Source organism: Corythoichthys intestinalis, chromosome 19 (genome assembly GCF_030265065.1).
Source record: "Corythoichthys intestinalis isolate RoL2023-P3 chromosome 19, ASM3026506v1, whole genome shotgun sequence".
NCBI classification, from domain to species: domain Eukaryota; kingdom Metazoa; phylum Chordata; class Actinopteri; order Syngnathiformes; family Syngnathidae; genus Corythoichthys; species Corythoichthys intestinalis.
In genome coordinates, this window is record NC_080413.1 from 36,842,326 (window position 1) to 36,867,932 (window position 25,607).

Consider the following 25,607-nt stretch of genomic DNA (forward strand, 5'->3'; position numbering starts at 1 on the left):
CATGCGTGCGGTATGCCATTGGTGGCATTGTTATATGAACCTTTTACATGTTAATTTGAATTTGCAAATGCAACCTAATAAAAAAGGGTGGCAAAAAGAACAATAACTGCAGTAACAAACAAATGCAACCACAGGATGGTTCTAAAACAGAAAATATAACAAATGAACTAGTAAGTCTCTCAATGACTTTTTACTGAAGTGGTTTCATCGCAGTTAGGACTCACCACGGAATGGCGTTCTCTTCCCAGCGGACAAAAGTACCTCCAAGGGTGCTGTCGTTGAGTTTGGACGTGCACGGGCTCTTCCAGGGACTAGTGCTGGAATGGCTGCTCGGGGTCTGCTTGTCCAGGCTAACTGGCAAACCCTCTGAAAGAAACATTTAATGCCAGTCTTATACCAATTGTGGGCCACACTTTTGGTACCTGGAATTCACAGCCAACTTATGTGAATTAAACCACCTCGTGATACCACCACAAACAATGCAAATGCACCTCTGTTACAAGCCACAAGGCTTATTTCCACAGTTTGAACCCCTGACAGAAAGTACAGGCTGTTTCCTGGTTAGAACCAACCAATCACAAGTGGACAAAGGGTTATCGCATTTTGGGTTAGCGCTCTGGTGCTATGGGGACACACATCCAAAAATGGTAGCGCATACGGGTTTTGTCTTTTTCTATTTAAATATGATTTTCATTATCAACTTAAAAAAACATGATTCCGTTAGAAACTTGTCGTGCAGAGCTTCAGTGCGCAATCATGACATCACACAGTACACAACAACATGACGCTCCCATTGGTTGGATTCGCAGGCACACTCTGTATTAACTGACACCACTATTTACAGCCAATGGGAGCGTCGCGTTGGCACATCGAACACACCAATAGGAAAGTTGCACTGACACACTATCGCAGCGCCAGCATACCCTGTTGGCCCGAATATAAGACCGCCCTGATTATAAGACGACCCCCTCTTTTTCAAGACTCAAGTTTGATAAAAGACTTTTTGAACACCAAATTAATTTTTAAACGGAACATAATTACAGTACATCCGAAACAAATGATTATAACAATATATTTGAGAGAAAAAGCTATGTTATTTTGCCTCATTCAAATCTTAATATATGAACATTTAAATATGTAAACTAAAGTGCAATCACATTCGTAAATGAATTGCTTTTTGTTTTTGAAATGTAAATAAACCAATCTATTGTGATAAAACAATAAAATTGCAATAACTGCATTAACCATCAAACTGAAGTCTAACTGTAACTGTAGTCTTGAAACAAATCTGAATAAGGAAAAACATTGCAATAAAATAATGAGAGGAGCTGAGATCTATAATGACAGAACATCACTTCAATGATATCTGGCGCCATCTAGCGTTGTAAATGGGGTGAGTAGCTGAGATCTGTCATGACAGAACATCGCTTTGATGATATCTGGCGCCATCTTGCGTCGTGAATGGGTATATTGTCTAGACCCCGAATATAAGACGACCCACTCTTTTTCAGGCTTATTTCAATGCAAAAAACACTGTTTTATATTCGGGCCAATACGGTATTTTACTTCATAGGTATGTCCCAAATAAAAATATTCAAAGCGATTGAAGATGTGTGGATGAATTTATGGCGGAAGCCACATTCGCATCTTTGGTAACGCTCATTTCCAACTACTACACCAGACACGGAATAAGTTCCTAGTTTATCAGTACCTACCATTGATGGTAGATTCCTCCAATCAGCGATGAGTCTACTTTTTGACTAGGACCTACCTCTTCCAGTTCCTTAATGTAATTTAGTTTTTGGATTTGTCGTTGTGTTTTTATATTTGCTTTTTTGCTATGTGATTTGCCATTGTTGTCTTTGAATTTGCCATTATCCTTTTGAATTTGTTTTTTGATTGTTATGTTATTTGGCGTCTTGTTTTTTAATGTGTATTTTTGTTATGTGATTTGCCGTCTTGTTTTTTAATTAGTATTTTTGTTATGTGATTTGCCGTCTTGTTTTTTAATTTGTATTTTTGTTATGTGATTAGCGGTTGTGTTTTTGAATTTGATGTTTTTTTATTTTTTTATTTTTTGGGTTAAGTGATTTCCCATTTTGTTTTGTTTTTTATTTGTATTTTTTATGTGATTTGCTGTTGTGTTTTTGAATTTGCTGCTGTGTTTTTTGTTTTTTGTTATGTGATTTGGCGTTTTGTTTTTATAATATGTATTTTTGTTATGTTATCTGCCGTTATGTTTTTGAATTTATTTTTTTGTTATGTGATTTGGCGTATAGTTTTTTTTATCTGTATTTTTGTTATATTATCTGCCGTTGTTTTTTCTGATTTGCCGTTGTGTTTTTGAATTTGTTGTTGTGTTTTGTACTTCCGGGCCACCGTAATTTCGTGTATTGAGAAATGTCATGTAATTATGTTTTCTACTCAGAACCTTTATTAAAAACTAAAAAGTTCCATGTATTTAAAACAGTAGACTACAGTTAAGTCAGGAAGCTGTAATTAAATATTTTTGACGAAATTAGTCATCCATTTTGTCTTCATTGTTAATTACAACCAGGGCCGGCCCAGGCCATTTGGGGGCCCTAAGCAAAATAATACCAAGGGGCCCATATTTTTGTAAAAATGTATTAAAATTGTAACCTTATGTGCATCTTACTTGATTCTTGATCTCTTAACTATGTACACGATATTGCCAAGCATTACCTTGAATTGTACATTTGGGGAAATCATCCCCTTGTGAAGAGGACGGCACTCCACCTCCAATTCCAAGATACTTCTCATTAGCTCCTTTGAATAATCCAAAGTACAACATATGAATACGTGGAACAAAATTCAGCCCAGGAAAATATTCGTCAACAAAAACGTGTACTGTGTGGAATGCACAACTAATTAAGTAGATTCACCGTAGGCTGATACATGGCATACTACTTGATAATAATGTGCAATACCCATGCAATGAGACAGATAATTTTCTCTAGGATATTTTGCAGACTATTTTTGTACCTTTCCACACTTCGTCAATTATAATTATTATTATTTTTCATGTGACTTTTTAAGACAGCGAATGATGCATTAAATACAATTCAACCAAGTAAAACACTCAAGAACGAAATCCGAAAAGCTCTTCAGTTGCCCTTTAAGGTGCGTTTCTTTAAATTCAAAGAACATACTAATCTAGTCCCTTTCATCATTTCCTCTTTTTTCCCCTCACTTCATCCTGTATTAAGAACCACAGATTTGAAATTTAAATGCAAAGGAGATAAACTGTTGTACCTATTGTGGTTCTTTGTCGCATGGCTTAGGCCTATTGAGAGCATTTTCCACTAAACTACATCAGAGATTAGGGTGGCCCTTGAACCCTACCTTTGTCTGGGACAAGTCAAGCGTGATAGAACTTTATTAAAGCCAAGGGTGGAATGCTATAGTTTGTGATAGGTGCTCACTGGATGGTGCAAAAGTTAGATTGATTGGAACTCTGGTGTGAGATTTGAAGAGCGGGTCTGCGTTCCTGAAGATCCCATTGATTTTATAATCTGTAGAGGTTTTTTTTTTTTTTATGTCTTACTCGGGTCTCCATGATTAATTGTAAAAAAAATTTAAAAGTCCCACAAGTAACTTTTGTAGTTTGCTACAATACCTAGTTTGGCTTTTATTTTGAAGTTGGCTCTTGAGTGTCATCACTGAAAAGTCTGACTTGACATTCATGCTCGTAGCAAACCTTCAGTATGTCTTGGTAAGCAAATGTGTGGATCCTGGTCCGTCCTCCATTTTTTTAGGTGCACAAATATCTACCCCTGAATGTAGTTTCTCATATACAGTGCCTTGCAAAAGTATTCGGCCCCCTTGAACCTTGCAACCTTCCGCCACATTTCAGGCTTCAAACATAAAGATATAAAATTTTAATTTTTTGTCAAGAATCAACAACAAGTGGGACACAATCGTGAAGTGGAACAAAATTTACTTTTTTAATAATAAAAAACTGAAAAGTGGGGCGTGCAATATTATTCGGCCCCCTTGCGTTAATACTTTGTAGCGCCACCTTTGCTCCAATTACAGCTGCAAGTCGCTTGGGGTATGTTTCTATCAGTTTTGCACATCGAGAGACTGACATTCTTGCCCATTCTTCCTTGCAAAACAGCTCGAGCTCAGTGAGGTTGGATGGAGAGTGTTTGTGAACAGCAGTCTTCAGCTCTTTCCACAGATTCTCGATTGGATTCAGGTCTGGACTTTGACTTGGCCATTCTAACACCTGGATACGTTTATTTTTGAACCATTCCATTGTAGATTTGGCTTTATGTTTTGGATCATTGTCCTGTTGGAAGATAAATCTCCGTCCCAGTCTCAGGTCTTGTGCAGATACCAACAGGTTTTCTTCCAGAATGTTCCTGTATTTGGCTGCATCCATCTTCCCGTCAATTTTAACCATCTTCCCTGTCCCTGCTGAAGAAAAGCAGACCCAAACCATGATGCTGCCACCATCATGTTTGACAGTGGGGATGGTGTGTTCAGGAAGATGAGCTGTGTTGCTTTTACGCCAAACATATCGTTTTGCATTGTGGCCAAAAAGTTCAATTTTGGTTTCATCTGACCAGAGCACCTTCTTCCACATGTTTGGTGTGTCTCCCAGGTGGCTTGTGGCAAACTTTAAACGAGACTTTTTATGGATATCTTTGATAAATGGCTTTCTTCTTGCCACTCTTCCATAAAGGCCAGATTTGTGCAGTGTACGACTGATTGTTGTCCTATGGACAGACTCTCCCACCTCAGCTGTACATCTCTGCAGTTCATCCATAGTGATCATGGGCCTCTTGGCTGCATCTCTGATCATTTTTCTCCTTGTTTGAGAAGAAAGTTTGGAAGGACGGCCGAGTCTTAGTAGATTTGCAGTGGTCTGATGCTCCTTCCATTTCAATATGATAGCTTGCACAGTGCTCCTTGAGATGTTTAAAGCTTGGGAAATCTTTTTGTATCCAAATCCGGCTTTAAACTTCTCCACAACAGTATCTCGGACCTGCCTGGTGTGTTCCTTGGTTTTCATAATGCTCTCTGCACTTTAAACAGAACCCTGAGACTATCACAGAGGAGGTGCATTTATACGGAGACTTGATTACACACAGGTGGATTCTATTTATCATCATCGGTCATTTAGGACAACATTGGATCATTCAGAGATCCTCATTGAACTTCTGGAGTGAGTTTGCTGCACTGAAAGTAAAGGGGCCGAATAATATTGCACGCCCCACTTTTCAGTTTTTTATTTGTTAAAAAAGTTTAAATTATCCAACAAATGTTGTTCCACTTCACGATTGTGTCCCACTTGTTGTTGATTCTTGACAAAAAAATTAAATTTCATATCTTTATGTTTGAAGCCTGAAATGTGGCGAAAGGTTGCAAGATTCAAGGGGGCCGAATACTTTTGCAAGGCACTGTACAGAAAAAGATGGAAATTATTTTGATTGTAGTAGTCCTTTACAGACAATCATAAATTAAGATTCTCACTCTCCTGAAAAATTCCACCAGAAGAGTCCTAAAACTAATGAGTCAGGAAAAGTATGACATTTATTCAATCCTGGGAATAATTTTAGACAATGAGATGTGTTGCTTTGAAACATACTGTAGTTAAGAGGGCAGTATTTTCTTTCATATAAAGCAACAGTAATCTGGAAAATAAAATTAAAAACACACCCACACACATGCACAACACACATCCTAATCCATGCCCCCTACCTCTTGATTTGCCCCTCCGGAACTTGACTGCTGCAAGGTTTAGCAGGTTCATGCCGTAAAGGTTGTAGTCGATGAACAGTTGAAGCAGGTATGGGATATGGCCTTCGTGGGGCTGGTAAATCTTGTTCATCACTGCTCCGCTCTGCAACAGCTCACACACACTGCAAGAAATGGGATGTTACAATATTTGATCTGCTTATGTGAGTAAAAAAAAAAAAAAAAACACAATTAAAGTTAGCTTAAAATATTGACTAATTGACGTGTTATATAGTGGATTAAAAATTCTCAGCCTCATCCCCAGCAGTACCTCGCACTGTCACATTGGTAGATATCTGATATTTATATACATTTCCGGTGTTTGATTTATTTATTTTCTCTTTTTACACATTTATGCTGCATTTCAGTGTAACTTGAACCATGAAGTGTATTGTACAGCCGTTCTTAATCATCATACCTATTCCTTCATCAATAAACTGTATTTTTGGGACTATAAAGCAGACATAAAACCCTTCAATTTAACCAACAATTAACAGCATACCTTGTAATTTGATGTGCTCTATATATGAATTACAGTGGTGCATTGACTTTATAATGATATTGACGAAACACGGGACGCAGCATCGATTAATAGGGGGCCTATCTCTGTCAAAGCTGACCGAGTGGAAACACAAAGAGCTTTTTACGTTGAAAATGTTTGTGAATAAATGCTTAAATCCCTGAATCCTTTATAGATATGGACGTAAAACACTCTCGATTCTTGGTTAAAAGCAAAAAAATAAAAAAATAAAAAAATAAACAACTGGCTGTTAGCATTTATTTTACGTAAATATGTCGAATGTGCTGCTAGTCTTTAAGCCATTGTAGTGCCGCCTCGTCACCACAAAGAGCATTTTACGTTAAATTCTTGTGAATAACAGCTTAAATCCCTGAGTTTTTTTTTTATAGCTGTGGACTTAAAACAGGCTCGATTCTTAGTTAAAAGCAAAAACGGGTAGTTAGCATTTATTTTACGTAAATATGTCGAATGTGCTGCTAGTCTTTAAGCCAAAGTAGTGCCGCCTTATCACCACAAAGCGCTTTTTCCGTTGAAAATTTTTGTGAATAAATGCTCAAATCCCTGAATTCTTTCTAGACGTGGACGTAAAACCGTCTCGATTCTTGGTTAAAAGCAAAAAAACTGTGCAGTTAGCATTTTTTTTTTAAGTAAATACTGCGAACAAAGACGCCAATGCTGTCGCGGCTAATTTCTCCAGTTGATTTTTTTCACGTTTCAAAATGCATGCATGGTACGACAAATATAATAATTACCTTAAATCCTCGAACAAATAACTCCTGAGACAAGCCTTCCTGTTTGTATGTTTCGTACTTTTTCAACCTAAATCCGGCGTTAGATCGCTGCGTGTATGTGTTTGAGACTAGATCCCTTGAAGTGGGCAGACCCCCTACTTGAAGGCGTGGCACAGTGTATGACCGGTGTGACCCATCAATATAATTATGAAGTCTATGGGTTGTGCTTAATGCCCTTGAACCTATTTTGTTGGAGCATAGCTGTTCCAGTTAAGTGCTCAAGACACACAATTAAACCCATAACTAAAACAATATATAATTCAATAAATAACACAGTTAGGGCTGCACCTATCGATTATTTAAGTAGTCGATTAATCTATCAACTAGATAGTTCGACTAATCAAGTAATCGGATTAGGAACATTTAATGCGTTGCAGAATGAATTTAAGGAGATGTAAAACAAAGGCTTGCTAAGATTGCACTTTCAAAAGAGCATTCAACGCGAATACAAAATAAAATTCCTGAGTGTTTCTTCAAACGATGCAGAATTGTATTTTCATTTAAAAATAAATTAAAATACCTGAGCTTGACTTAAAACGGTATTAAAATTAAATAAATGAGGCTATAAATACAACAAAAGACCAATTTGCAAACTTGCATAGCAAAAGACCACTAGCTTAATTGCTATAAAATGCTAACCTTTTTGTTTTTACAATGCTCTTAACAAATCGTTGAAACACATATTCCCACAAAAAAGGGCTAAATATACCTATGAACAAAATTACAAATGTATAATGAAACATAAGCGCAAACAAAAACTTATCTAATGTTGGTCTAAACAGGGAGCAGCTGGATTCAGCGATGTTAGATGAATTATGTCATACTCACTGTTGCTACTAGAAGGCAGCGTATCCATCCAAATCAATAAAACTAAATGCAAACACTTTCAAAACAAACCATCGCAACACCACTGTAATTAAACGAATACTCGAAGCAGCAAAATTTAATTTGCTTTTTTCTAGACGGATCACTTGAGTTAATCAATTAATCGTTCCAGCACTAAAAACAATCATTCCAGTTTTAAAAGATTAAGAAATGATAAATGCAGTACATTGATGCAATAATGCGCCTTTTACTCTAGTGCGCGTTATAATCTAAAAAATAGCCTAAAATACAAACAGTGATTGATAATGTGTCAAGATTTACAGTATTTTCATACAGTTCAGCCATGTCACAGGCTCTCAACATTCAGAAAATTTGTACGATTTCACAAGGTTTCGTTACGATGCAAACACACAATTCCCAACATAGCCTCACATCTTACCGTTTAACCATCTGAGGATTGTACAAATAGATCTTCATAAAGTGTTTCTCCTTGGCATGGTAGCCATAGAACGGCCTGGAAGACAGCCCATCCCAAATATATCATTATTTTCTTTTAAGGACTCTAAATTTCTATTTCACCATGTTATTCAGGACAACTAAACAAAGCAAATGGACACTTACATGCCAGACACCAGCACCACCTTAAATATGTGCTGGACATCAGAGGCGGGGTTTCCCATCGCAACATTGACTGCTCTGTCGATGCTAAAGGCCACCAGACGCAGATATGATTCTGGTTGCTGTCCATGACCATCATATGGAATATAGATGTACGGGAACACGCCATGAAGGTGAAGACACGTCTTTTGACCTGCAACATGAAAAAATGTTCAGCATTAGGTCATTAGAATCACACAGATCAAATATAAACAGATAACATTGCTGTAAATTTTCTTTTTAAAATGACTCCCAAAATTACGTGTTTCTTTAAAGGGAAAATAAAACATCTTTATCAAGTGGAAGAAGAATCTTGTTGGGAAAAAAAAACACAGAATTTAATTTTTCTGAGGTATAAAGGAGAAAAATTAACAAATAATTCCAGGAAGTGGGCACTCTTGGAGCGAGCAGCCACTTTATCACTGTTGGTACTATTTTAGCCAAACAAATGACAGTATCATAGATAGAAAAAAAACCTTCCTCAAGATGTCAAATATATTCAGTGTCGCATGAATCTATGTTCGAATCTATCAGTGGCTACGATTACATAGACTTTTTTATTTATCTGTTCAGATTCAAACTGATTGAACATGCACACTAAAAATATTATATTGATTCGATTAGATTTACATGTTTAGACATCACACTTTCAGTTGCAACATATTATTTTGTCAACAGAACATCCATTTGTACTTTAAACCTTAGCATTATTTCACATATGCTCCTGGTTTTTCTACCGTCAGGTATTTACAGTAATTCTAAGTACACCACCGTTCAAAAGTTTGGGGTCTGGGGTCACTTAGATATTTCCTCCTTTTTGAAAGAAAACCACATTTTTTTTCAATGGAAATAACATTAAACTAATCAGAAAAACACTCTATACATTATTAATGTGGCAAATGACTATTCTAGCTGGAAACGTCCGGTTTTAATGCAATATCTACGTAGTTTTGTAAAGATGCCCATTTACAGCAAACATCACTCCAGCGTTCTAATGGTACATTGTACTTGCCTTAGAAGGATAATAGATGATTAGAAAACCTTGTGCAATTATGTTGGCAAAGTTCAAAACAGTTTAGGTGGTTATAAAAGCAATAAAACTGATCTTCTTTTGAGCTAGTTGGGTATCTGGAGCATCACGTTTGTGGGTTTGATTAAACTCTCAAAATGGCCAGAAAAGGAAAACTTTCACGTGAAACTTGACAATCTTAGAAATTAAGGTTAGTCCATATGAGAAATAGAATATTTCCTATAATGCTGTGTACCACTCCCTTCAGAGAGCAGCACAAACAAGATCTAACCAGAGTAGAAAGCGAAGCGGGAGGCCACGCTGCACATCCGAGCAAGAAGACAAGTACATAAGAGTCTCTAGTTTGAGAAATAATGAATAATGCCTCGCAGGTCCTAATCTAGCAGCTTCATTAAATAGTACCCGTAAAACGTCAGTGTCTATGTCGACAGTGAAGAGACGACTCTGGGATGCTGGGTTTCAGAGCAGCGTGGCAAAAAAACAAATCAAAGTTTGAGGTGTTTGGACTTTGGCTCAAAGAGAAGAAAATTGTGAGATGCAGAACGACTGAAAAGATGCTGGAAGAGTGCCTGATGTCATCTGTCAACCATGGTGAAGGTAATGTGATGTCTGGGGTTGCTTTGGTGCTGGTTAAGTGGGAGATTTGTACAAGGTCAGCAGGATTTTAAATAAGGAAGGCTATCACTCCGTTTTGCAACGCCATGCCATACCCTGTGGACAACGCTCAATTGGAGTCAATTTCATCCTACAACATGACAATGACCCAAACCACACCTCCAAATTATGCAAGAACTATTTAGGAAAGAAGCAGGCAGCTGGTATTCTATCTGTAATGGAGTGGCCAACACAGCCAACAGATCTCAAACCCATTGAGCTATTATGGGAGCAGATTGATTGTATTGTACGCAAGAAGTGCCCATCAAGCCAATCCAACTTGCGGGAAGTGCTCCTGGAAGCGTGGAGTGAAGTTTCTCCAGATTACCTCAACAAATTAACAGCTAGTATGTCATTGGTCTGCAAAGCTGTAATTGTTGATAAGGGAGTATTCTTTGATAAAAGAAGTTTGAACGAGAAAATTATTTCAAGTAAAAATTCTTATTTCTAACCTTGTCAATGTCTTGACTATATTTTCTATTCATTTTGATACTGATTTGAAAAATAAAAGTGTGACTTTTGAAGGAAAACACAAAACTGTCTGGGTGACTTTTGAACAGTAGTGTAATTCTAAATACCGTATTGGCCCGAATATAACACGGCCCTGATTATAAGACGACCCCCTCTTTTTCAAGGCTCAGGTTTGAAAAAAAGACTTTTTGAACACCAAATTAATTTTATACAGAACATATATACAGTACATCCGAAACAAATGATTATAACTGTTCTCCACTCATTACCGGAAGTAACTGCACCTGTTTGAACTTGTTACCTGTATAAAAGACACCTGTTCACATGCTCAAACAAACTCCAACCTCTCCACAATGGCCAAGACCAAAGAGCTGTGTAAGGACATCAGGGATAAAATAATAGACCTACACAAGGTTGGTATGGGCTACAGGAAAATAAGCAAGCAGCTTGGTGAGAAAGTAACAACTGTTGGAGCGATTATTAGAAAATGGAAGAAGTTCAAGTTGACGGTCAATCTGCCTCGTTCTGGGGTTCCATGCAAGATCTCACCTCGTGGGGCATCACTGATCATGAGGAAGGTGAGGAATCAGCCCAGAACTACACGGCAGGACAGGGTCAATGACCTGAAGAGAGCTGGAACCACAGTCTCGAAGAAAACCATCAGAAACACATTACGCCGTCATAGATTAAAATTCTACAGCGCACGCAAGGTCCCGCTGCTGAAGCCAGTGCATGTCTAGACACGTCTGAAGTTTGCCACTGACCATCTGGATGATCCAGAGGAGCAATGGGAGAAGGTCATGTGGTCGGATGAGACCAAAATTGAACTTTTTGGTCTAAACTCGGCTTGTCGTGTTTGGAGGAAAAAGAAGGTTTAGTACAACCCCAAGAACACCATCCCAACCGTGAAACATGGAGGAGGAAACATCATTTTTTGGGGCTGCTTCTCTGCCAAGGGTACAGGACGACTGCACCGTATTGAGGGGAGGATGGATGGGGCTATCTATCGCCAGATGTTGGCTGACAACCTCCTTCCTTCAGTGAGAGCCCTGAAGATGGGTCGTGGCTGGGTCTTCCAGCATGACAACGACACAAAGCACACAGCCAAGGTAACTAAAGAGTGGCTCCGTAAGAAGCATTATAAGGTCCTGGAGTGGCCTAGCCAGTCACCAGATCTGAACCCGATAGAAAATCTATGGAGGGAGCTGAAAGTCAGTGTTGCCCGGCAGCAGCCCCAAAACCTGAAGGCTCTGGAGAAGATCTGCATGGAGGAGTGTGTGCAAACCTTGTCAAGGACTACAGGAAACGTTTGGCGTCTGTAATAGCAAACAAACGTTTCTGTACCAAATATTCAGTTCGATTTTTGTGATGTATCAAATACTTATATCATGCAATTAAATGCAAATTTATTATTTAAAAATCATACAACGTGATTTTCTGTTTTTTTGTGTAAGATTCCGTCCCTCACAGTTGAAGAGAACTTATGATACAAATTACAGACCTCTACATGCTTTGCAAGTGGGAAAACCAGCAAAATCGGCAGTGTATCAAATACTTGTTCTCCCCACTGTAGCTCCAACGTCTTGGCGAGGACAGTACAATGACGTATAATACATGTTTTTGGATAGTTTATATTATTATTATTAATTCCAGGCATTTAAAGGGGTTAATTCTGACTTACACTGAAATCCGGTTTACATCGCCAGCGCAGGAACGGAACTTGTTCTTAATCCGGGGACTACCTGTAGCTGTAGTAACTCGCAGCATTAGCGAAGCATTCGCGTTAGCTTTATCATGGCAAGCGTCCTCTGAAACTCTCACTTGTTTACATATCGATGGGACGTCCTGGTGGGTTTACCGTATTTTTCGGACTATAAGTCGCACTTGAGTATAAGTCGCACCAGCCATAAAATGCCCAACGAAGAGGGAAAAAAACATATATAAGTCGCACCGGAGTATAAGTCGCATTTTGGGGGGAAATTTACTCGATAAAATCCAACACATAGAACAGATACGTCATCTTGAAAGGCAATTTAATATAAAAATACAAAAGAGAACAACATGCTGAATAAGTGTACAGTATGATTTTACAAGATGCATGAACAATGAAACGCGAATATACTGTCCTCACCAGGACGCTACGGCTCAGTCCAGGCTACACAGCGAGGTAAACTCCCAAATGATGACGCTGGACGTCCGTATAATTTGCTGAATCAATTTTGTCCTCGACACCAGACAGGTTTGCATCAACGTAAATAAATGATAATTAGGTGCTATTACAGCAATGACACAAGCGGTTAGTATGCTTTCGCTAGCATTAGCACATCATTCAAACAACCACACAACTGGCTCCAAGTGTCCGATCGCGGGTGGAAAACACACAACAACAACAGGAAAGATGACACACACAGGCTGTATCTCTGTAGAGATATTTTACAAGCATAAACAATGAACATAGGTTCGCAGCCGTGTCTCTCTCGCTCTCTCTCTCGCCCAGAGACGCGGCGTAGCTGTCTGTCTTCTTCTGGCGTGTGAGCACTCTTCTTCGCGTAAACAAGTGCGAGTGCGCCCCCACGTGGGCGTGAAAGCGCCACAAACTAAAAGCATGCATTTCAATATAAAAAAGTCAATAATACAATTGAACACACATTGCCTAAGGCAGAACATGAACGTGGCCATAGCTATTAAGTTATTCAGATAACTATAGCATAAAGAACATGCTAACAAGTTTACCAAACCATCAGTATCACTCCAAAACACCAAAATAACATGTGAAATGATATCATGTGTTAATAATTTAACACATAACTCGCTCCTGAGTGTAAGTCGCACCCCCAGCCAAACTATGAAAAAAAACGACTTATAGTCCGAAAAATACGGTAATTATTTGAAAATAACGTACTGTTCTGGCTGTGTGTGTATCATAAAAAGAAGTGCAGCATTCATTGGTTTGGTAGCACTGGATCAAATTTGTCTGTGGTCATTGTAAATTTGAAGCTGTTGAAGCATTTTTTAATTCCTCATAATCTATGTGCTTTTAAAATATATATATATCAGCCTCAATTATCGGTTTACAAAATCTGCTTTATATATCGGCAATTGGCTGAAATTTTTTTTTAGATATCAGTATCGGCATTTGAAAATCCCCTATCGGTCGACCTCTATTGAATTTTAATACATTATGAGCATGACAGTCCTGACAATATTATAGCTTAGACATCAATATGTGTCTTGCACAATCATAGATAGCTCAATTGGGCTTTCTTTTGGGAATAGGCTATCATTATTCATCTTCAATTAGACCGTCAAAGCTCATATTTCCATTGGCCATTCTCAGTGGACGAGAATAAACATAATATGGTGAGTCATAAAACACTGTGCAGAAAGAAAATGTGACAAAGTCACTTTTCACCAAGTATACGATATTAAGAGTTAAAAGCAGTAGCTATAGAGGAGGAACAACAGTAAAGTTTCTCAGTTAATCAAATGAAGTGAGGTTTTAGCTAGTTCAAAAGAGGAGAGGATTCGCAACATGACTCCGTCGTAAACATTGCTGAGAACTCATCTGGGGTGAGCTCTGTTGCAGACCCCGCACTATTGATCCTATTCCTGGTACATTGTACAGTCAGAGGTACATGACGTTCTCTGTGGTTTAACACAGCACCAGTCCAGTCTCAAAATTAAAACAATATGCTCGACGTGGGGAGGTGCAAAGAAAAGGAAACCATTGGTTCCTCAGATCACAGTTCTTAGATAGCTGGCAGAGAGTTATACAGTAGGAGGCAGTGCTGAGTAGCAATTTGACTCTTTTCCAGACTTGTCTGTACATGTTCAGTCCTCAGTTATAGAAAAAAGTAATTGGTTCACTTAAGTCAGTGTTTTCCCTGGACAAAACAATTTGAAAAGGCCAGTTTGGAACCCAAACAAACCTCATAGTAATTAGCATGAATTCACAGATTTATTGATGAAGTGAACCAGAACTTAAAAGAAATGAGTTTTAAATTTAGAGCATGCAGTTTTCTGATCTACCACCCTTTGTGGGGATTTGTAAAAAGGTCTAGCATTGAATAGGGATTCTAGTATCATTTTGGAGGCATTATCACAAGGGGGAGTCTTACAAAATAAATCAACCATTAACTATTATGATTACTGATCATTCATCATTTGCGCCCAGTATCACACTTTAATTTATAAATGTGTTTGTTTACAGAAATTCATAGTTAAAAAAAAAAAAAAAATCTGCTAGAAAAAAACGGCTTATAGTCCGAAAATTACGATAGGGAGATTAATATTGGAGCAAAATGGTTCACATGGTCATTGTAAAGCTAAAATTCTCTTTTTGACAATACTAAAACCTTCATTTTAAAAAATGGGTCACACTGACACATTTTGCTTTGCCAGGTCACGTTTAGTTAGCCGGAACTTACTGTCCAACCTATCGATTTAAATGAGGGAAGCCCACACAGCCGGTCAATTATTTGGCATACGTTACCTCAAATGTAGCCTATTTAGACCATATTTACTTTCCAATCCTTTTACTATAGTGCCACACTTGTAACAGCAGGCATCCGATACATATTGGATTAGAAGCAGCTTCAGCTTTGTAGGACTACTTATGCTAGCAAATGATGCATATTAGCATTGTGCCAATTGACTTTCTGGCTGATAAAATATGTATTACACTACAAGTATTGGATTTTTGCATTGGTGAGAAGATTTTTAATCAGTGTGACATTTTCCCCCTCTAAATGTTCAAAACACATTTGACTGTACAGCAAGGAGGCAACAAATTATGTGTTTGCCCTCAGGCTGAGTCAGCAATGCTGGCACCATTCATTCAGCCGCTGCTACAATTCCAATGGTGCCAGCATGGAGTTATAAAATATCTACGAGCCAGGACCATTCTATTTTCACATCCTGGTAAATGTCAGTTAGGGTGACAAATGTTCTAACTATTCTCAAAATCAAAAAGTGTAAGAGGTCCAAGAAAATTGTATTTTCAATTCGCCACCAATTGTTACGGATGCTATACTATTTATTCCGTATGAGTCAAATTCCACACAGGACAAAGTGACAAATGGAAAACTCAAGCAAGACCCAGAAAGCACAAACCTTCAAACACTACAATCATAGAGAAAATCACAAAGAGGAAAGTGTGAGTGTACAGGATGGATACAAATTTGCTGTTCTTCTAAAGAAATGCAGATGTTGGGGAATTTCTAGGTGGCCAGCTCAAATTCTCAACAGGAACATTAAATTTTACAACAACAAGCGCAGGGTTTTTCGGAATACACATTTCACTGCTGAGTTGCTCTCGTAAAAGTCAACAAAGATAAGGATTTCGGTGTGTTTTCAAATATTTCCAAATCGGCTACACACATTGTATCTGCTTAAGCATATATGCTTCCACTGCTGTTCTCCAGTTTTTTTTCCTCATTCGAGAGGAATTGCAGCAGTTTTGTTTTTGGCAGCCCTTTTTTGTTTTAGTCAGTTTTTTGGACACAAATACTTGTTCTAAGTAATATTTTAGTCATTTCAAAATGTGTTCGTCTTCGTCTAGCTTTTGCTGATGAAAATGTCAAACGTCGGAAAGTCGACGGAATCTCCTCCTACAAATGCTCGTTTTGGTTAGGCTCATTTATCAAACAAAACAGCTCAAGTGGGCTAATCGCTTAATGCCATTTCACCAATTGGCTCTCTTAGATTTACCTACCAGAAAAGCCAAGTGGCTCTGCTTTAGACTGGCCAGTGTTTTAAGAGGACTCTCGACATTCTGAAGCTAATGCGAACGCGAATGCTACGCTCGCTAGGCCTTACATTTAGCGTCTGATGATCTCTCAGCACAGACATTTAAAGGCTAAAGCAGCATTGCATAGTCTCTCTTCCCAAGATAGGAAAACAAATCGTACCGTGTTTCCAAACAAGCAAGATGGAGCGCAGCCTAGCTTCAGACACATCGTTAACTCTGGTGAGGAGAGTGAGTGAGAGGCACAGGACATCTCACATGAGTGACACGACCCAAACACTGCTACGTTGCTAAGCTGACGTACTCCACGTAGATATGAAAATGTCATGCATTGTGAACATGACAGAAACTATGTCCAGTTTTCGTCTCGTAGGACAAAAACTGGCATTTGTCTCGTTATGTTGTACTCTGTTGTACTGTTTTCCGTTCCTCATCATGACATCACCGTCATGAAAAAATTGTTCGTCGAACAATATTGAGTTGCAGGGAGCAAATTACTTCAACCAACCAACAATTCATATTCTATTATCTCCCGTCATGTGGCAATTTGACCATTGAATATTGAAATATGGTATGTAGAAAAGAGAACAATGTTTGCTCATGCAGTTTTTCACCAAGTGGTGAACCTCACCTCATCCCTGATCTTATTGGGGATGATGCTTTTACGCAACACTCATCTATTTCCCATTAGCTCGATCTTTAGCATTGATGGTTCCCCTGTCTTTAGCATCAAAGTTCCCATTCTTTTGTTAGATCTGTGTGTGTGTGTGTGTGTGTGTGGGGGGGGGGGGGGTAGTTTTAAATGCATGTACCAATATTGCTCTTTTGAAATGAAAGTGTAATTCTGCATAGTTTGAAGAAACTCAGGAAATGTTAATTTGTATTTGCATTTAATGCTCTTTTGAAAGTGCAATCTTAGCAAGCCAAAACAATTGTTATTGCGGGCATAAACACTTTTTTTCATCTTCTAAAATTTATTCTGCAACTCATTAAATGTTCCTAAACCGATTACTCGATTATTCAAACCAACTAATCGATAGATTAATCGATTACCTAAATAATAGTCACCGGCTGCCGTAGTTAAAACAGTCAAAATCGGGGTTTGTAGCACAGTGCTGCTAAAGCACTGTATCTCCCAAGAGAAATCACCAGAGGACCCCATGAAATACCTTTTCTAATTCCAAAAAGCACACATTGTCTATCCGACAAAAAAACTGAACCTTTCAATACCATGGAGAGGCTATAAGAGGACTGAAAAGCAAAATAGGCCAGAATAGAAAGGGGAAAAGTAATGATATATCCCTGAATGGACGGTAACAGACCAGTGACTATAGTGGAAATGAGAGACAAGAGCACAAGAATTTAGCTGGAGGGAGAGGAAGTGCAAGCAGTAAAAAGATATGAGCAGCCGGTGAGAGTGAAAATTAGAGTGTTTACATGGAGAACCCTGTGCCCTTCGAACAAATCGTTTCTGTTACCTCAACTGAACTTCTCAGAGCAGACACAAAGAAGCAGGGAAATTGACAAAAACGTTGTTCATCCAGAGGACTGGGCATAAATGAAGCATCAGACTAAGCCATATAGGCCAAGCACTGCCCACGGGCAAATGGACGACATCTTTTGTTAGCTTCTAATAAATTCAGCTTTCAAAATGCCAGACAACGCCACACAAATTTCAGATGTTCTGCCAAGGTTTTCCTAACAATACTGCTATTTTGAACCGTTAATAACTCCCTCCACCTTGTCTAGAAGAAAAACAGCCCTGAAATGCATTGCTGCCACTACCATGTTTCACTGTAGGTGTTGTGTCCTTTTGTTGATAATCAGAATTAAGCTTGTCTGAAATATCCTGCAAGGGATTAGCTGATGTCAGCAAAACCTTTGGTTTCTGACCGCCTGTCTGACAATTACACAGCAAAAACACACCTCCCTAAAATCTGTTAAGTTGCCTTGTTCTTAGTGTAAATCTACTAGAAATAAGCTAAATTATCTACCAGTGCTTCAATTAAATTTTACTCAGATTTCTAGAAATCAGAAAAATAGCTATCTGAAAATATGTTGAGCAGACTTGTTTTAAGCAATAAATTAGTACATCTAATAGGGATGTCCCAATGACATCACGTGATCGGAAATCGGGCTGATCGCGCTGTTATTCTGAAAATCTGGGTTTTTGATTTAAAAAATGACATTTATGTTTTTCTGCTTTATGCTCGTACAGTGCCACAGCTTCTCAACCTACCTCCTGCTGAAAAGTGCAGCCAAACTGTGTAGTCCAGCTTCCGTTTGGTACTTAAAGGTAACGATGATTGACAGGTTTGTAGCTTTAATCTTGCCAGAGAAGCTTTGTAGCTCAATGATCAAAGGCACAAATGTGTCAGTCATTGTTAAACTAGCACAAGTGTGCTGTGGCAACTCATTGTGCAAGTGAGAGGCTGTTCTCAGCAGCGTGAGTGGATTTGAGTGGAGTCACTCAATGAATGCATATAATAAAGACAAGCATTTTTCTGTGTTATTCTTGATTAAAAATAATTCACAGTTAGAAGGTCCAGATCACAGTTCTGGGATCGCTTTTTTTTTTCCCCGGTATCGGCAGATTCTCAAAATCAGGTGACTCAGGTGCAGAAATATGCAATCAGGACATCCCTAACATCTAATCTTAAAAAAGATGAAATGTCAGAAATGTTCTAAATCCAAGAACAGATATTGTACAAAACATTATTTGTAAGCAGTTTTTTCTTGATTTGCTGTAGGTGGAAAAAAAAATTCAGCTGTATGGGCTTAATAAGAACAAAGAGTAATATTACTTAAAGTAAGTGGAATAATCTTACACATTATTCTGTTAACTAGTCTTTAATACTGAAAACAAGATGGAGAAATTTTTGGACTATATTTAAGAAAAATATTTGTATTAAGACGTTATAAATTGCAGTGTATGCACTAAGCTCCAACAGTAGCTTTTCGGCACAACCGCAACTTCTGCGTTCATAACTTACTATCTGGGCTTTGTGCAATCACACACTGCGAAACAGCTAGCTGACCAGCCATAATGTATCTGAGCTGCACTGTAGGAGATTTTTTTTTAATTGAGTACCACTATCTGTGTGCATTTAGCCATCAAGCTTGTGTGTATGCATTGCAAGAGCTAGCATAAATTAGGATAAGTTACAAAATGTTGTTCAAATTATCTCATTAGTCTCACTGATGTAGTGCTACATCGATTAACTCAAGTAATTCGATTTGAAAAAAAGCTTCGAATCAAATTTTGCTGCTTTGAGGATTTGTTTAATGAGAGGGACGTTGTAATGGTTTGTGTTGAAAGTGTTGCATATAGTTTTATTGATTTGGGTGGATACTCTGTTTCTAGTTGCAACAGTGAATATGCCATAACTCGCTAACCTGGCTGAATCCAGCTGTCTATGTTAAGACCAACATAAGATATGTTTTTGTTTGGGCTAATATGTTTGTTAATGCATTCGTTATTTAGTTTAGAAGTATATTTAGCAGTTTTTGCTGGAATATGTTTGAAAAATTTGTTAAGAGCATTGTAAAAAAAAAAAAAAAAAATTAAAAAAAAAAAAAACTTTGCACAGACTTTTGCCATGCAAGCCATTTGTTCTTTTGTTGTACTTAGATACCCATTTTTTAAATATATATATTGTTTGAGGCAAGGCTCAGGTATTTTATTTGTAAATGCATTTATTGCTCTCGTGAAATCATAGTCATTCTGCATAGTTTGAAAAAACAGGAATTTTATTTTGTAGTCACATTTAATGCTCTTTTGAAAGTATCATCTTAGCAAGCCAAAATAAATTCTATTACAAGTATAAACATTTCTTTGTTTTACATGTCCTAAAATTTATTCTGAAACGCATTAAATTTTCATAATCCGATTACTCGATTATTCGAACTAAGTAAATGATAGATTAATTGAATACCTAAATAATTGACAGCTGCAGCCCTACATTGATGTTCCTTGCCTTTTGTTTGCATTTTGAATAAGACTTGTAAAGTGGTAGATTTTTGTAACCTTATTTTCAACATGCGATGTCCTATTAATATAATGACTTGTCTTTTTTTTCCCTTATTTGTGACTCTGTCAGGATCAGAGGTTGCGCTAGACTTTTTCGTTGTCTGTCATTTTGACTGACAGGGTCATAAAAATCCGGTCATAATCTATTTTTACCTGTCACTTAAATTTTTAAAATGATAATAATGACATATTCAATAGTATTTAATTTTCATTCATTTTTAATTAGGGCCCGAGCACTAAGCGTGCGAAGGCCCTATTGTTTTGCAAAGGATTATTATTAGGGCCCGAGCACTAGACGTGCGAAGGCCCTATTGTTTTGCAAAGGATTATTTTTATTTTTTTTATTTATTTTTTTTTTTTTCAGGGCAAATGAAAACGGCCAATTTGGAGGCCTGAACATGCACGAAAAGTCACCAAAATTTGCACATACGTCCGGAAAATTGTAAATTTCGATAATTTTGCAACGTTGCAAAAAAATATAACAAAATGGCTCAGTGGCGCCCCCTTGAAATTTTAAAATTGGCCTATAACATTAGGGTATGTCAGCGTAGAGCAATGAAATTTGGGGGGTCTATACCTTGTCCAAAACCGCTCCAAAAAAGCATTTACACGCATATTCCAAACCCAACAGGAAATCGGTTATTTTGGATCAAATATGAAATTTTTATCGATTCACAGGGTGCACATTTGAGACCTTTTCGCCGAGGGAGTTAGTTGGATCATCTTCAAAATTGGTGAGACTGTTCAGGAGACATATGAAATCTTAAGTTTTGAAAATGGTGTGTTTTCATTCACGGGTCTGACCTGGGCGTGGTGCCAAAGTCGACCATTTTTTCGGCAAAATGACAAATTCAGTAAATGACTAATAGTTCCTTGACACAACGTTCAATCTTTTTCATATTTGGCATGTATGTGTGGTATCCCACCCTTAACACGAGTGCATTGAAATATTACCCATTAGGTCTAGCGCCCCCTAGTGAGAACAGGAAATGCCTTTTTTTACGAGACAGGTTCCTCCTCCAAGGGAAAAAAATCTGTTGACCTCAAACCTGCATCAGGGGAGCCTTAAGACCTGTGTTCAGGTGCCTGATGAAAAATATTGAGGTTTCGTTGAGGCGGAGGGGTCCAAACAGGAAAGTGAAAATGAACGTCAACAATTTGTCACGCAAAAAACTTTGAACAGTCATAACTCGGCAGATATACAACATATCTGCGCCAAACTTTCCGTGTTTGTTGAGAGTCATACCCTGAAGGTTCTTGTAGGGGTCATTTGCATCAACTCTACAGTGCCAACTAGTGGCGACAGAAAGAAGTTTTAAAAAAGGCCTTTCCTATTGGGTTTTTTCAACATAGAGCAAGGAAATTTGGGGAGTAGATACCTTATGCAAAACTGCTCCAAAAAGTCTCTTGCACCCGTATTCCAAATCCAACAGGAAATCGGGTATTTTGGATCGAATGTGAAATTTTCATGGGTTCACAGTAGGAGTTTACATTTGGAGGCTTGAATATGCACAAAAACTCGTAAAAATTTGCACATACATGCGGCTTTGGATAACGTTCGATAATCTTGCAATGTTACGAAAAAATGTAACAAAATGCCTCAGTGGCGCCCCCTTGAATTTTTCAAAAAGGCGTTTCCTATTAGGTTTTTTTAACATAGAGTGATGAAATTTGGGGAGTCGATACCTTGTGCAAAACTGCTCCAAAAAGTCTCTTGCACCCGTATTCCAAATCCAACAGGAAATCCGGTATTTTGGATCGAATGTGAAATTTTTATCGGTTCACAGTAGGAGTTTACATTTGGAGGCTTGAACATGCACGAAAACTCACAAAAATTTGGACATACATGTGGCTTTGCATAACGTTCAATAATCTTGCAACGTTACGAAAACATGTAACAAAATGGCTCAGTGGCGCCCCCTTGAAATTTTCAAAAAGGCCTCTCCATTTAGGTTTTTTCAACGTAAAGGGATGAAATTCGGAGAGTCGATACCTTGTACAAAACTGCTCCAAAAAGTCTCTTGCATGCATATTCCAAACCCAACAGGAAATCGGGTATTTTGGATTGAATGTGAAATTTTTATCGATTTACAGTGTGCACATTTTACACCTTGGCACCTAGGGAATTAGTTTGATCATTCTCAAAATTGGCGAGACTGTTCATGAGGCATATGAAATCTTAAGTTATCAAAATGGTGTGTTTTCATTCACGGGCCTGACCTGGGCGGGGTGCCAAAGTCGGCCATTTTTTCGGCAAAATGACAAATTCAGTAAATGACTAATAGTTCCTTCACACAACGTTCCATCTTTTTCATATCTGGCATGTATGTGCGACATCCCACCCTTAACACGAGTGCATTGAAATATTACCCATTAGGCCTAGCGCCCCCTAGTGAGAACAGGAAATGCCTTTTTTTACGAGACAGGTTCCTCCTCCAAGGAAAAAAAATCTGTTGACCTCAAACCTGCATAAGGGAAGGCTTAAGACCTGTCTTCAGGTGCCTGATGAAAAATATTGAAGTTTCGTTGAAGCGGAGGGGTCCAAACAGGAAAGTGAAAATGACTGTCAACAATTTTTCTCTCCAAAAACTTTGAACAGTCATAACTCGGCAGATATACAACATATCTGCGCCAAACTTCCCGTGCTTGTTGAGAGTCATACCCTGAAGGGCCTTGTAGAGATCATTTGCATCAACCCTACAGCGCCAACTAGTGGCAATAGAAAGTCACTCGTTTTTCCAATACATGTCCAGTTCTTTTCATGTTGGTCATTGTAATTTGAAGACCTATTGTAATACTTATTTACGGCCCATGTCCACGTGTCTCTGTCTGTTGCCGTGACGACCCTTTATCCGCCATTTAAAGGAAATATTTTTTTTCAAAGACTCAGGCAGCTTATATAGCCACAATATTTGGCACACTTCGTCGAATTGGCCCAGTTAGAAGATTAATTTTGGTTTTGAATAAGGGCTTGGCTGCACAGCTCAGTAGTGGCTCCTTTTTTGTAGTACTCTCTCCAATAGGGGTTTTTATCTCTTGGGTGTGGGAATGTAAATAGGCGACTTTCGAGCATGTTATGTTCTAATGAGATGATTAGAGAGGAGCATCTGCCACCACCCTGACCTGCACACAGTCCGAGTTGCGTGACGTCCGAGTTGCGCTAGATTGCGAGGGCCCGTTCAGTCCTGCTTGCAGGCCTAGTTTTTTTTTTTTTTTTAATTTTTTTTTTTCAGGGCAAATGAAAACGGCCAATTTGGAGGCCTGAACATGCACGAAAAGTCACCAAAATTTGCACATACGTCCGGAAAATTGTAAATTTCGATAATTTTGCAACGTTGCAAAAAAATATAACAAAATGGCTCAGTGGCGCCCCCTTGAAATTTTAAAATTGGCCTATAACATTAGGGTCTGTCAGCGTAGAGCAATGAAATTTGGGGGGTCTATACCTTGTCCAAAACCGCTCCAAAAAAGCATTTACACGCATATTCCAAACCCAACAGGAAATCGGTTATTTTGGATCAAATATGAAATTTTTATCGATTTACAGGGTGCACATTTGAGACCTTTTCGCCGAGGGAGTTAGTTGGATCATCTTCAAAATTGGTGAGACTGTTCAGGAGACATATGAGATCTTAAGTTTCTAAAATGGTGTGTTTTCATTCACGGGTCTGACCTGGGCGTGGTGCCAAAGTCGGCCATTTTTTCGGCAAAACACCGAATTCAGTAAATGGCTAATAATTCCTTGACACAACTTTCAATCTTTTTCATATCTGCCATGTATATGCGGTATCCCACCCTTAACACGAGTGCATTGAAATATTACCCATTAGGTCTAGCGCCCCCTAGTGAGAACAGGAAATGCCTTTTTTTACGAGACAGGTTCCTCCTCCAAGGGAAAAAAATCTGTTGACCTCAAACCTGCATCAGGGGAGCCTTAAGACCTGTGTTCAGATGCCTGATGAAAAATATTGAGGTTTCGTTGAGGCGGAGGGGTCCAAACAGGAAAGTGAAAATGAACTTCAACAATTTGTCACGCAAAAAACTTTGAACAGTCATAACTCGGCAGATATACAACATATCTGCGCCAAACTTCCCGTGTTTGTTGAGAGTCATACCCTGAAGGTTCTTGTAGGGGTCATTTGCATCAACTCTACAGTGCCAACTAGTGGCGACAGAAAGAAGTTTTAAAAAAGGCCTTTCCTATTGGGTTTTTTCAACATAGAGCAAGGAAATTTGGGGAGTAGATACCTTATGCAAAACTGCTCCAAAAAGTCTCTTGCACCCATATTCCAAATCCAACAGGAAATCGGGTATTTTGGATCGAATGTGAAATTTTCATGGGTTCACAGTAGGAGTTTACATTTGGAGGCTTGAATATTCACAAAAACTCGTAAAAATTTGCACATACATGCGGCTTTAGATAACGTTCGATAATCTTGCAATGTTACGAAAAAAATGTAGCAAAATGCCTCAGTGGCGCCCCCTTGAATTTTTCAAAAAGGCGTTTCCTATTAGGTTTTTTTAACAGAGAGTGATGAAATTTGGGGAGTCGATACCTTGTGCAAAACTGCTCCAAAAAGTCTCTTGCACCCGTATTCCAAATCCAACAGGAAATCGGGTATTTTTGATCGAATGTGAAATTTTTATCGGTTCACAGTAGGAGTTTACATTTGGAGGCTTGAACATGCATAAAAACTCACCAAAATTTGCACATACATGCGGCTTTGGATAACGTTCGATAATCTTGCAACGTTACGAAAAAATTTAACAAAATGGCTCAGTGGCGCCCCCTTGAAATTTTCAAAAAGGTCTCTCCATTTAGGTTTTTCTAACATAGAGTGATGAAATTTGGAGAGTCAAAACTTTGTGCAAAACTGCTCCAAAAAGTCTCTTGCACACACATTCCAAATCCTACAGGAAATCGGGTATTTTGGATTGAATGTGAACTTTTTATCGATTTACAGTGTGCACATTTTACACCTTGGCACCTAGGGAATTAGTTTGATCATTCTCAAAATTGGTGAGACTGTTCATGAGGCATATGAAATCTTAAGTTATAAAAATGGTGTGTTTTCATTCATGGGCCTGACCTGGGCGGGGCGCCAAATTCTTCCATTTTT

The 25,607-nt window shown here is 38.4% G+C and overlaps 1 protein-coding gene across 2 annotated transcripts in view; it reads right to left on the minus strand.

The window, feature by feature from the left end:
• The window catches only part of rev3l (REV3 like, DNA directed polymerase zeta catalytic subunit), a 107,118-nt gene that overhangs the window by 66,127 nt on the left and 15,384 nt on the right, over positions 1-25,607 (minus strand). For both annotated transcript variants that reach the window (XM_057822074.1, XM_057822075.1), the window contains exons 2-5: positions 8,521-8,710; positions 8,339-8,413; positions 5,728-5,888; positions 225-366 (exon numbers count right to left, since the gene is read on the minus strand). In XM_057822074.1, the coding sequence (XP_057678057.1) occupies positions 225-366; positions 5,728-5,888; positions 8,339-8,413; positions 8,521-8,710 (568 nt within the window). The remainder of the gene's footprint in view (positions 1-224; positions 367-5,727; positions 5,889-8,338; positions 8,414-8,520; positions 8,711-25,607) is intronic.